The 15,275-nt window shown below is 44.6% G+C and overlaps 1 protein-coding gene across 1 annotated transcript; it reads left to right on the top strand.

Moving 5' to 3' along the window:
* Positions 1-1,161: 1,161 nt before the first annotated feature.
* On the top strand, positions 1,162-15,246 carry LOC124288935 (calcium-activated chloride channel regulator family member 3-like). The gene is made up of 2 exons (XM_046725526.1): positions 1,162-1,317; positions 14,944-15,246. Exons 1-2 carry the CDS (start codon positions 1,162-1,164, stop codon positions 15,244-15,246), a joined length of 459 nt encoding a protein of 152 aa, XP_046581482.1.
* The last annotated feature ends 29 nt before the right edge of the window (positions 15,247-15,275 follow it).

The raw sequence follows: 15,275 nt of genomic DNA, 5'->3' as shown, positions 1-15,275 counted from the left end.
TTTCTTCTGTCTGATTATCTAGTACATGGAGCCTTTGTTTCACCAGGTTAACGAAACCTGTAGCTGTCATTTCTTCTGTCTGATTATCTAGTACATGGAGCCTCTGTTTCACCAGGTTAACGAAACCTGTAGCTGACATTTCTTCTGTCTGATTATCTAGTACATGGAGCCTTTGTTTCACCAGGTTAAGGAAACCTGTAGCTGACATTTCTTCTGCCTGACTATCTAGTACAGGGAGCCTTTGTTTCACCAGGTTAAGGAAACCTGTAGCTGACATTTCTTCTGTCTGATTATCTAGTAAATAGAGCCTTTGTTTCACCAGGTTAAGGAAAACTGTAGCTGAAATTTCTTCTGCCTGATTATCTAGTACATGGAGCCTTTGTTTCACCAGGTTAAGGAAACCTGTAGCTGTCATTTCTTCTGTCTGATTATCTAGTACATGGAGCCTCTGTTTCACCAGGTTAACGAAACCTGTAGCTGTCATTTCTTCTGTCTGATTATCTAGTACATGGAGCCTCTGTTTCACCAGGTTAACGAAACCTGTAGCTGACATTTCTTCTGTCTGATTATCTAGTACATGGAGCCTCTGTTTCACCAGGTTAAGGAAACCTGTAGCTGACATCTCTTCTGTCTGATTATCTAGTCCATGGAGCCTTTGTTTCACCAGGTTAACGAAACCTGTAGCTGACATTTCTTCTCCCTGATTATTGTAAATACCAAGTTTTCTACTAAGGGAGACAACCCTTGACAACCAGGAACATTTCATCTGGCGTATAAGAAAACAATGAGATTTAGAAGGAAAGGTGGCTGAGTGGTTATGCCGATGACTTTCAGTGCTGGAGATTAGATGCTTGACTCTTAGAGTGTGGATTCGAATCTGTACTTTACTGAGAAAGTGTAATCCCAAATATAACATATGTTACGTTTCACCAATTTATACATGGCATTGTGTATTCATATTAATGAGATTTACTCGGACATACTACACGTATACAGGCTTACAGAAATGTCGATCAAAGCGACTGTATCAGATAAGCTGTGTCTTGATAACCAATGAGTGTGTTGCTTAGTTAACCAGGTGCACTACGCCTCACGCCGCTACAGCCTGTGTATGTCCATGGTCTCCTCAGAGAGAGAGCACCTGTTCTGAGGTCCAGGAATATGTCTTCTCCTGTCCTGCTGATGGTTCCCCTGATTCTCCAGCTCTCCCCGACCAGAAGCACCATCCTCACAATCCACAACAACAAATATGACAACTTCGTTGTTGCCATTCACGACAGCGTCCCAGAGAACCACACCATGATATCCGAGATGAAGGTGAGCAAGGTTTACAATGCAGAAACAAGTATATATTGTATTGTTTCCATGTCATAAGGGTGACGTGCTACTGGAATGTCTGTCGGGCTAGTGAGCTGATAGTCTTTCTGTATCTATAGAATTATACACAATATGAAAACATGTTTAACGAGGGAGCCATAGCCAAAATGTACTCCCCAAAAAGGAAAACGCACCGGAGCGCACGACTCTGAGAACTAGTCTAGTTCAGTGATAAAGTTCGATTTCGTCTCCAACGTCGAGATGGAGCACAGCGTATTTGTCAACGTCAAAATGAACGCTTTATGCCGCACTGCGTTCGCGAGGTCGACAGATTCGGTGTCGTTAGAGGCACCATGATCTACACACGGGGTTCTGACTTCATGGTGATTAACTCAGCAAACTCTTCCATGTCACCTTCTGATTATCAAGCGACAGAGGTAGATGTTTACACATGACACCCCACACAGCATGTCACCTTCTGATTATCAGGCGACAGAGGTAGATGTTTACACATGACACCCCACACAGCATGTCACCTTCTGATTATCAAGCAACAGAGGGTGATGTTTAAACATGACACCATACACAGCATGTCACCTTCAGGTTATCAAGCGACAGAGGGAGATGTTTACACATGACACCACACACAGCATGTCACCTTCTGATTATCAAGCGACAGAGGGGGATGTTTAAACATGACGGCACACACAGGATGTCACCTTCTGATTATCAAGCGATAGAGGGGGATGTTTAAACATGACACCACACACAGCATGTCACCTTCTGATTATCAATCGATAGAGGGAGATGTTTACACATGACACCCACACAGCATGTCACCTTCTGATTATCAAGCGACAGAGGTAGATGTTTACACATGACACCCCACACAGCATGTCACCATCTGATTATCAAGCGATAGAGGGAAATGTTTACACATGACACCACACACAGCATGTCACCTTCTGATTATCAAGCGACAGAGGGAGATGTTTACACATGACACCACACACAGCATGTCACCTTCTGATTATCAAGCGACAGAGGGAGATGTTTAAACATGACACCACACACAGCATGTCACCTTCTGATTATCAAGCGACAGAGGTAGATGTTTACACATGACACCCCACACAGCATGTCACCTTCTGATTATCAAGCGACAGAGGTAGATGTTTACACATGACACCCCACACAGGATGTCACCTTCTGATTATCAAGCGACAGAGGTAGCTGTTTACACATAACACCCCACACAGCATGTCACCTTCTGATTATCAAGCGACAGAGGTAGACGTTTACACATGACACCTCACGCAGCATGTCACCTTCTGATTATCAAGCGACAGAGGGAGATGTTTACACATGACACCACACACAGCATGTCACCTTCTGATTATCAAGCGACAGAGGTAGATGTTTACATGACACCCACACAGCATGTCACCTTCTGATTATCAAGCGACAGAGGTAGATGTTTACACATGACACCCACACAGCATGTCACCTTCTGATTATCAAGCGACAGAGGTAGATGTTTACACATGACACCCACACAGCATGTCACCTTCTGATTATCAAGCGACAGAGGGAGATGTTTACACATGACACCCCACACAGCATGTCACCTTCTGATTATCAAGCGACAGAGGTAGATGTTTACACATGACACACCACACAGCATGTCACCTTCTGATTATCAAGCGACAGAGGTAGATGTTTACCCATGACACCCACACAGCATGTCACCTGATTATCAAGCGACAGAGGTAGATGTTTACACATGACACCACACAGCATGTCACCTTCTGATTATCAAGCGACAGAGATAGATGTTTACACATAACACCCACACAGCATGTCACCTTCTGATTATCAAGCGACAGGGGAGATGTTTACACATGACACCACACACAGCATGTCACCTTCTGATTATCAAGCGACAGAGGTAGATGTTTACATGACACCCCACACAGCATGTCACCTTCTGATTATCAAGCGACAGAGGTAGATGTTTACATGACACCCCACACAGCATGTCACCTTCTGATTATCAAGCGACAGAGGTAGATGTTTACCCATGACACCCCACACAGCATGTCACCTGATTATCAAGCGACAGAGGTAGATGTTTACACATGACACCACACACAGCATGTCACCTTCTGATTATCAAGCGACAGAGATAGATGTTTACACATAACACCCGACACAGCATGTCACCTTCTGATTATCAAGCGACAGAGGGAGATGTTTACACATGACACCACACACAGCATGTCACCTTCTGATTATCAAGCGACAGAGGTAGATGTTTACACATGACACCCCACACAGCATGTCACCTTCTGATTATCAAGCGACAGAGGTAGATGTTTACACATGACACCCCACACAGCATGTCACCTTCTGATTATCAAGCGACAGAGGGAGATGTTTACACATGACACCCCACACAGCATGTCACCTTCTGATTATCAAGCGACAGAGGTAGATGTTTACACATGACACCCCACACAGCATGTCACCTTCTGATTATCAAGCGACAGAGGTAGATGTTTACACATGACACCCCACACAGCATGTCACCTTCTGATTATCAAGCGACAGAGGTAGATGTTTACCCATGACACCCCACACAGCATGTCACCTGATTATCAAGCGACAGAGGTAGATGTTTACACATGACACCCCACACAGCATGTCACCTTCTGATTATCAAGCGACAGAGATAGATGTTTACACATAACATACCACACAGCATGTCACCTTCTGATTATCAAGCGACAGAGGGAGATGTTTACACATGACACCCCACACAGCATGTAACCTTCTGATTATCAAGCAACAGAGGGAGATGTTTAAACATGACACCACACACAGCATGTCACCTTCTGATTATCAAGCAACAGAGGGAGATGTTTACACATAACGCCACACAGCATGTCACTTTCTGATTATCAAGCGATAGAGGTAGATGTTTACACATGACACCCCACACAGCATGTCACCTTCTGATTATCAAGCGACAGAGGGAGATGTTTAAACATGACACCACCCACAGCATGTCACCTTCTGATTATCAAGCGACAGAGGTAGATATTTACACATGACACCACCCACAGCATGTCACCTTCTGATTATCAAGCAACAGAGGGAGATGTTTACACATAACGCCACACAGCATGTCACCTTCTGATTATCAAGCGACAGAGGTAGATGTTTACACATGACACCCCACACAGCATGTCACCTTCTGATTATCAAGCGACAGAGGGAGATGTTTACACATAACACCACACAGCATGTCACCTTCTGATTATCAAGCGACAGAGGGAGATGTTTACACATGACACCCCACACAGCATGTCACCTTCTGATTATCAAGCGACAGAGGTAGATGTTTACACATGACACCCCACACAGCATGTTACCTTCTGATTATCAAGCAACAGAGGGAGATGTTTACACATAACGCCACACAGCATGTCACTTTCCGATTATCAAGCGATAGAGGGAGATGTTTACACATGACACCCCACACAGCATGTCACCTTCTGATTATCAAGCGACAGAGGGAGATGTTTAAACATGACACCACCCACAGCATGTCACCTTCTGATTATCAAGCGACAGAGGTAGATATTTACACATGACACCCCACACAGCATGTCACCTTCTGATTATCAAGCAACAGAGGGTGATGTTTAAACATGACACCATACACAGCATGTCACCTTCTGGTTATCAAGCGACAGAGGGAGATGTTTACACATGACACCACACACAGCATGTCACCTTCTGATTATCAAGCGACAGAGGGAGATGTTTAAACATGACGGCACACACAGGATGTCACCTTCTGATTATCAAGCGATAGAGGGGGATGTTTAAACATGAAACCACACACAGCATGTCACCTTCTGATTATCAATCGATAGAGGGAGATGTTTACACGTGACACCACACACAGCATGTCACCTTCTGATTATCAAGCGACAGAGGTAGATGTTTACACATGACACTACACACAGCATGTCACCATCTGATTATCAAGCGATAGAGGCAAATGTTTACACATGACACCACACACAGCATGTCACCTTCTGATTATCAAGCGACAGAGGGAGATGTTTAAACATGACACCCCACACAGCATGTCACCTTCTGATTATCAAGCGACAGAGGGAGATGTTTAAACATGACACCACACACAGCATGTCACCTTCTGATTATCAAGCGACAGAGGGAGATGTTTACACATGACACCCCACACAGCATGTCACCTTCTGATTATCAGGCGACAGAGGTAGATGTTTACACATGACACCCCACACAGCATGTCACCTTCTGATTATCAAGCGATAGAGGGAGATGTTTAAACATGACACCACACACAGCATGTCACCTTCTGATTATCAAGCAACAGAGGGAGATGTTTACACATAACGCCACACAGCATGTCACCTTCTGATTATCAAGCGATAGAGGGAGATGTTTACACATGACACCACACACAGCATGTCACCTTCTGATTATCAAGCGACAGAGGGAGATGTTTAAACATGACACCACCCACAGCATGTCACCTTCTGATTATCAAGCGACAGAGGTAGATATTTACACATGACACCACCCACAGCATGTCACCTTCTGATTATCAAGCAACAGAGGGAGATGTTTACACATAACGCCACACAGCATGTCACCTTCTGATTATCAAGCGACAGAGGTAGATGTTTACACATGACACCCCACACAGCATGTCACCTTCTGATTATCAAGCGACAGAGGGAGATGTTTACACATAACACCACACAGCATGTCACCTTCTGATTATCAAGCGACAGAGGTAGATATTTACACATGACACCCCACACAGCATGTCACCTTCTGATTATCAAGCGACAGAGGGTGATGTTTAAACATGACACCATACACAGCATGTCACCTTCTGATTATCAAGCGACAGAGGGAGATGTTTACACATGACACCACACACAGCATGTCACCTTCTGATTATCAAGCGACAGAGGGGGATGTTTAAACATGACGGCACACACAGGATGTCACCTTCTGATTATCAAGCGATAGAGGGGGATGTTTAAACATGAAACCACACACAGCATGTCACCTTCTGATTATCAATCGATAGAGGGAGATGTTTACACGTGACACCACACACAGCATGTCACCTTCTGATTATCAAGCGACAGAGGTAGATGTTTACACATGACACTACACACAGCATGTCACCATCTGATTATCAAGCGATAGAGGCAAATGTTTACACATGACACCACCCACAGCATGTCACCTTCTGATTATCAAGCGACAGAGGGTGATGTTTAAACATGACACCATACACAGCATGTCACCTTCTGGTTATCAAGCGACAGAGGGAGATGTTTACACATGACACCACACACAGCATGTCACCTTCTGATTATCAAGCGACAGAGGGGGATGTTTAAACATGACGGTACACACAGGATGTCACCTTCTGATTATCAAGCGATAGAGGGGGATGTTTAAACATGAAACCACACACAGCATGTCACCTTCTGATTATCAATCGATAGAGGGAGATGTTTACACATGACACCACACACAGCATGTCACCTTCTGATTATCAAGCGACAGAGGTAGATGTTTACACATGACACTACACACAGCATGTCACCATCTGATTATCAAGCGATAGAGGCAAATGTTTACACATGACACCACACACAGCATGTCACCTTCTGATTATCAAGCGACAGAGGGAGATGTTTAAACATGACACCACACACAGCATGTCACCTTCTGATTATCAAGCGACAGAAGGAGATGTTTACACATGACACTCCACACAGCATGTCACCTTCAGATTATCAAGCGACAGAGGTAGATGTTTACACATGACACCCCACACAGCATGTCACCTTCTGATTATCAAGCGATAGAGGGAGATGTTTACACATGACACCACACACAGCATGTCACCTTCTGATTATCAAGCGACAGAAGTAGATGTTTAAACATGACACCACCCACAGCATGTCACCTTCTGATTATCAAGCGACAGAGGGTGATGTTTAAACATGACACCACACACAGCATGTCACCTTCTGGTTATCAAGCGACAGAGGGAGATGTTTAAACATGACACCACACACAGCATGTCACCTTCTGATTATCAAGCGACAGAGGGGGATGTTTAAACATGACGGCAGACACAGGATGTCACCTTCTGATTATCAAGCGATAGAGGGGGATGTTTAAACATGACACCACACACAGCATGTCACCTTCTGATTATCAATCGATAGAGGGAGATGTTTACACGTGACACCACACACAGCATGTCACCTTCTGATTATCAAGCGACAGAGGTAGATGTTTACACATGACACTACACACAGCATGTCACCTTCTGATTATCAAGCGATAGAGGCAAATGTTTACACATGACACCCCACACAGCATGTCACCTTCTGATTATCAAGCGACAGAGGGAGATGTTTAAACATGACACCACACACAGCATGTCACCTTCTGATTATCAAGCGACAGAGGGAGATGTTTAAACATGACACCCCACACAGCATGTCACCTTCTGATTATCAAGCGACAGAGGTAGATGTTTACACATGACACCCCACACAGCATGTCACCTTCTGATTATCAGGCGACAGAGGTAGATGTTTACACATGACACCCCACACAACATGTCACCTTCTGATTATCAAGCGACAGAGGGATATGTTTACACATGACACCACACACAGCATGTCACCTTCTGATTATCAAGCGACAGAGGTAGATGTTTAAACATAACACCATACACAGCATGTCACCTTCTGGTTATCAAGCGACAGAGGGAGATGTTTACACATGACACCACACACAGCATGTCACCTTCTGATTATCAAGCGACAGAGGGGGATGTTTAAACATGACGGCACACACAGGATGTCACCTTCTGATTATCAAGCGATGGAGGGGGATGTTTAAACATGACACCACACACAGCATGTCACCTTCTGATTATCAATCGATAGAGGGAGATGTTTACACATGACACCCCACACAGCATGTCACCTTCTGATTATCAAGCGACAGAGGTAGATATTTACACATGACACCCCACACAGCATGTCACCATCTGATTATCAAGCGATAGAGGGAAATGTTTACACATGACACCACACACAGCATGTCACCTTCTGATTATCAAGCGACAGAGGTAGATGTTTAAACATGACACCACACACAGCATGTCACCTTCTGATTATCAAGCGACAGAAGGAGATGTTTAAACATGACACCCCACACAGCATGTCACCTTCTGATTATCAAGCAACAGAGGGAGATGTTTACACATGACACCCACACAGCATGTCACCTTCTGATTATCAGGCGACAGAGGGTAGATGTTTACACATGACACCCCACACAGCATGTCACCTTCTGATTATCAAGCGACAGAGGGAGATGTTTACACATGACACCACACACAGCATGTCACCTTCTGATTATCAAGCGACAGAGGTAGATGTTTACACATGACACCACACACAGCATGTCACCTTCTGATTATCAAGCGACAGAGGTAGATGTTTACACATGACACCCCACACAGCATGTCACCTTCTGGTTATCAAGCGACAGAGGGAGATGTTTAAACATGACACCACACACAGCATGTCACCTTCTGATTATCAAGCGACAGAGGGGGATGTTTAAACATGACGGCACACACAGGATGTCACCTTCTGATTATCAAGCGATAGAGGGGGATGTTTAAACATGAAACCACACACAGCATGTCACCTTCTGATTATCAATCGATAGAGGGAGATGTTTACACATGACACCACACACAGCATGTCACCTTCTGATTATCAACCGACAGAGGTAGATGTTTACACATGACACTACACACAGCATGTCACCATCTGATTATCAAGCGATAGAGGCAAATGTTTACACATGACACCACACACAGCATGTCACCTTCTGATTATCAAGCGACAGAGGGAGATGTTTAAACATGACACCCCACACAGCATGTCACCTTCTGATTATCAAGCGACAGAAGGAGATGTTTAAACATGACACCCCACACAGCATGTCACCTTCTGATTATCAAGCGACAGAGGTAGATGTTTACACATGACACCCCACACAGCATGTCACCTTCTGATTATCAGGCGACAGAGGTAGATGTTTACACATGACACCCCACACAGCATGTCACCTTCAGATTATCAAGCGACAGAGGTAGATGTTTACACATGACACCCCACACAGCATGTCACCTTCTGATTATCAAGCGATAGAGGGAGATGTTTACACATGACACCCCACACAGCATGTCACCTTCTGATTATCAAGCGACAGAGGGAGATGTTTAAACATGACACCCCACACAGCATGTCACCTTCTGATTATCAAGCGACAGAGGGTGATGTTTAAACATGACACCACACACAGCATGTCACCTTCTGATTATCAAGCGACAGAGGTAGATGTTTACACATGACACCCCACACAGCATGTCACCTTCAGATTATCAAGCGACAGAGGTAGATGTTTACACATGACACCCCACACAGCATGTCACCTTCTGATTATCAAGCGATAGAGGGAGATGTTTACACATGACACCCCACACAGCATGTCACCTTCTGATTATCAAGCGACAGAGGTAGATGTTTAAACATGACACCCCACACAGCATGTCACCTTCTGATTATCAAGCGACAGAGGGTGATGTTTAAACATGACACCACACACAGCATGTCACCTTCTGGTTATCAAGCGACAGAGGGAGATGTTTAAACATGACACCACACACAGCATGTCACCTTCTGATTATCAAGCGACAGAGGGGGATGTTTAAACATGACGGCACACACAGGATGTCACCTTCTGATTATCAAGCGATAGAGGGGGATGTTTACACATGACACCACACACAGCATGTCACCTTCTGATTATCAATCGATAGAGGGAGATCTTTACACGTGACACCACACACAGCATGTCACCTTCTGATTATCAAGCGACAGAGGTAGATGTTTACACATGACACTACACACAGCATGTCACCTTCTGATTATCAAGCGATAGAGGTAGATGTTTAAACATGACACCACACACAGCATGTCACCTTCTGATTATCAAGCGACAGAGGGAGATGTTTAAACATGACACCACACACAGCATGTCACCTTCTGATTATCAAGCGACAGAGGTAGATGTTTACACATGACACCACACACAGCATGTCACCTTCTGATTATCAGGCGACAGAGGTAGATGTTTACACATGACACCCCACACAACATGTCACCTTCTGATTATCAAGCGACAGAGGGAGATGTTTACACATGACACCACACACAGCATGTCACCTTCTGATTATCAAGCGATAGAGGGAGATGTTTACACATGACACCCCACACAGCATGTCACCTTCTGATTATCAAGCGACAGAGGTAGATGTTTAAACATGACACCATACACAGCATGTCACCTTCTGGTTATCAAGCGACAGAGGGAGATGTTTAAACATGACACCACACACAGCATGTCACCTTCTGATTATCAAGCGACAGAGGGGGATGTTTAAACATGACGGCACACACAGGATGTCACCTTCTGATTATCAAGCGATGGAGGGGGATGTTTAAACATGACACCCCACACAGCATGTCACCTTCTGATTATCAAGCGACAGAGGTAGATGTTTAAACATGACACCACCCACAGCATGTCACCTTCTGATTATCAAGCGACAGAGGGTGATGTTTAAACATGACACCACACACAGCATGTCACCTTCTGGTTATCAAGCGACAGAGGGAGATGTTTAAACATGACACCACACACAGCATGTCACCTTCTGATTATCAAGCGACAGAGGGGGATGTTTAAACATGACACCATACACAGCATGTCACCTTCTGATTATCAATCGATAGAGGGAGATGTTTACACGTGACACCACACACAGCATGTCACCTTCTGATTATCAAGCGACAGAGGTAGATGTTTACACATGACACTACACACAGCATGTCACCATCTGATTATCAAGCGATAGAGGCAAATGTTTACACATGACACCACACACAGCATGTCACCTTCTGATTATCAAGCGACAGAGGGAGATGTTTAAACATGACACCACACACAGCATGTCACCTTCTGATTATCAAGCGACAGAGGGAGATGTTTAAACATGACACCCCACACAGCATGTCACCTTCTGATTATCAAGCGACAGAGGTAGATGTTTACACATGACACCCCACACAGCATGTCACCTTCTGAATATCAGGCGACAGAGATAGATGTTTAAACATGACACCCCACACAACATGTCACCTTCTGATTATCAAGCGACAGAGGGAGATGTTTACACATGACACCACACACAGCATGTCACCTTCTGATTATCAAGCGACAGAGGTAGATGTTTACACATGACACCACACACAGCATGTCACCTTCTGATTATCAAGCGACAGAGGTAGATGTTTACACATGACACCCCACACAGCATGTCACCTTCTGATTATCAAGCGATAGAGGGAGATGTTTACACATGACATCGCACACAGCATGTCACCTTCTGATTATCAAGCGACAGAGGTAGATGTTTAAACATGACACCACACACAGCATGTCACCTTCTGATTATCAAGCGACAGAGGTAGATATTTACACATGACACCACACACAGCATGTCACCTTCTGATTATCAAGCGACAGAGGGTGATGTTTAAACATGACACCACACACAGCATGTCACCTTCTGATTATCAAGCGACAGAGGGGGATGTTTAAACATGACACCACCCACAGCATGTCACCTTCTGATTATCAAGCGACAGAGGTAGATGTTTACACATGACACCCCACACAGCATGTCACCTTCTGATTATCAAGCGACAGAGGTAGATGTTTACACATGACACCCCACGCAGCATGTCACCTTCTGATTAAACCAGTGACAGAGGTAGATGTTTACACATGACACCACACACAGCATGTCACCTTCTGATTATCAAGCGACAGAGGTAGATGTTTACACATGACACCCCACACAGCATGTCACCTTCTGATTATCAAGCGACAGAGGGAGATGTTTACACATGACACTACACACAGCATGTCACCTGATTATCAAGCGACAGAGGTAGATGTTTACACATGACACCCCACACAGCATGTCACCTTCTGATTATCAAGCGACAGAGGTAGATGTTTACACATGACACCACACACAGCATGTCACCTTCTGATTATCAAGCGACAGAGGGAGATGTTTACACATGACACCACACACAGCATGTCACCTTCTGATTATCAAGCAACAGAGGGAGATGTTTACACATAACGCCACACAGCATGTCACCTTCTGATTATCAAGCGATAGAGGGAGATGTTTACACATGACACCACACACAGCATGTCATCTTCTGATTATCAAGCGACAGAGGGAGATGTTTAAACATGACACCACCCACAGCATGTCACCTTCTGATTATCAAGCGACAGAGGTAGATATTTACACATGACACTACACACAGCGTGTCACCTTCTGATTATCAAGCGACAGAGGGTGATGTTTAAACATGACACCATACACAGCATGTCACCTTCTGGTTATCAAGCGACAGAGGGAGATGTTTACACATGACACCACACACAGCATGTCACCTTCTGATTATCAAGCGACAGAGGTAGATGTTTACACATGACACCCCACACAGCATGTCACCTTCTGATTATCAAGCGACAGAGGGAGATGTTTACACATGACACCCCACACAGCATGTCACCTGATTATCAAGCGACAGAGGTAGATGTTTACATGACACCCCACACAGCATGTCACCTTCTGATTATCAAGCGACAGAGGAGATGTTTACACATGACACCACACACAGCATGTCACCTTCTGATTATCAAGCGACAGAGGAGATGTTTACACATGACACCACACACAGCATGTCACCTTCTGATTATCAAGCAACAGAGGGAGATGTTTACACATAACGCCACACAGCATGTCACCTTCTGATTATCAAGCGATAGAGGGAGATGTTTACACATGACACCACACACAGCATGTCATCTTCTGATTATCAAGCGACAGAGGGAGATGTTTAAACATGACACCACCCACAGCATGTCACCTTCTGATTATCAAGCGACAGAGGTAGATATTTACACATGACACCACACACAGCATGTCACCTTCTGATTATCAAGCGACAGAGGGTGATGTTTAAACATGACACCATACACAGCATGTCACCTTCTGGTTATCAAGCGACAGAGGGAGATGTTTACACATGACACCACACACAGCATGTCACCTTCTGATTATCAAGCGACAGAGGTAGATGTTTAAACATGACGGCACACACAGGATGTCACCTTCTGATTATCAAGCGATAGAGGGGGATGTTTAAACATGACACCACACACAGCATGTCACCTTCTGATTATCAAGCAGCAGAGGGAGATGTTTAAACATGACACCACACACAGCATGTCACCTTCTGATTATCAATCGATAGAGGTAGATGTTTACACATGACACCCAACACAGCATGTCACCATCTGATTATCAAGCGATAGAGGGAGATGTTTACACATGACACCACACACAGCATGTCACCTTCTGATTATCAAGCGACAGAGGGAGATGTTTAAACATGACACCCCACACAGCATGTCACCTTCTGATTATCAAGCGACAGAGGGAGATGTTTAAACATGACACCACACACAGCATGTCACCTTCTGATTATCAAGCGACAGAGGGGGATGTTGAAACATGACACCACACACAGCATGTCACCTTCTGATTATCAAGCGACAGAGGGAGATGTTTAAACATGACACCACACACAGCATGTCACCGTTGACTTCCTTCACAGTGCAAACATTCCTTGTCAAGTCTCCGCATCTGAACTAAAATAAAGTCCACCCTTGTTTCAAATTACAAAAGAATTGACTTTTGCACATTTAATTAAGAACAGTAAACGTTTTAGAATGTCACCTTCTGATTATCAAGCGACAGAGGGAGATGTTTAAACATGACACCACACACAGCATGTCACCGTTGACTTCCTTCACAGTGCAAACATTCCTCGTCAAGTCTCCGCATCTGAACAAAGATAAAGTCCACCCTTGTTTCAAATTACAAAAGAATTGACTTTTGCACATTTAATTAAGAACAGTAAACGTTTTAGAATGTTTTTCATGTTTAGTGGTCCGGCTCGCCCACCATGATGGATGTTTCTGTTATGAATCCATTCCTTCCCCTGGTATTGCACCAACGTGTTGTCCTCAATCCTACACTAAAGAAAACCTCAGTTACAAGACATTGTATAACGCCATATGATATGTTGGTATAATGTCCAATCATGTCTTTCTTACAGAGGACGGTGGGCAAGCCTAGTGGTTAAAGCGTTCGCTCGTCACGCTGAAGACCCGGGTTCGATTCCCCACATGGGTACAATGTGTGAAGCCCATTTCTGGTGAACCCGTCGTGATATTGCTGGAATATTGCTAAAATCGGTGTAAAAATGTATTCACACATTCACTTCCTTACAGAGCATCATCACTGATGCCTCCTGGGCGCTGTACCAGGCAACCAGGAGACGGTCCTACATTGGCAGCGTCACGTTCCTTGTCCCAGGCACGTGGTCTAAACAGCCAGCTTGGGGCACTGCGACGGATGAGACATTTGAAGAAGCAGATATCCGAATCGACCAGCCATCTCCAGTATATGGGGACAGTCCCTACACGGAGCAGCCTGCTGGATGTGGCACGCCTGGGAAGTTCATCCACCTCACACCGGAATATGTCCTCAATACTCGGTACAGGCTGACAAACTGGGGCCAGGGAGGTAGGTAGCCTTTATCTCACCAACTTATCATGATGCA

The sequence above is a fragment of the Haliotis rubra genome, unplaced genomic scaffold, assembly GCF_003918875.1.
Source record: "Haliotis rubra isolate DU_JTF1 unplaced genomic scaffold, ASM391887v1 Scf43, whole genome shotgun sequence".
NCBI classification, from domain to species: domain Eukaryota; kingdom Metazoa; phylum Mollusca; class Gastropoda; order Lepetellida; family Haliotidae; genus Haliotis; species Haliotis rubra.
This window is presented reverse-complemented; position numbering and strand designations above follow the sequence as displayed.

Excerpts from the sequence above, each read along its gene's own strand:
- LOC124288935 (XM_046725526.1), top strand. The coding sequence starts at position 1,162 with ATGTCTTCTCCTGTCCTGCTGATGGTTCCCCTGATTCTCCAGCTCTCC. Across the intron at positions 1,318-14,943 it reads CCATGATATCCGAGATGAAG|AGCATCATCACTGATGCCTC; the intron begins GTGAGCAAGGTT and ends ACTTCCTTACAG.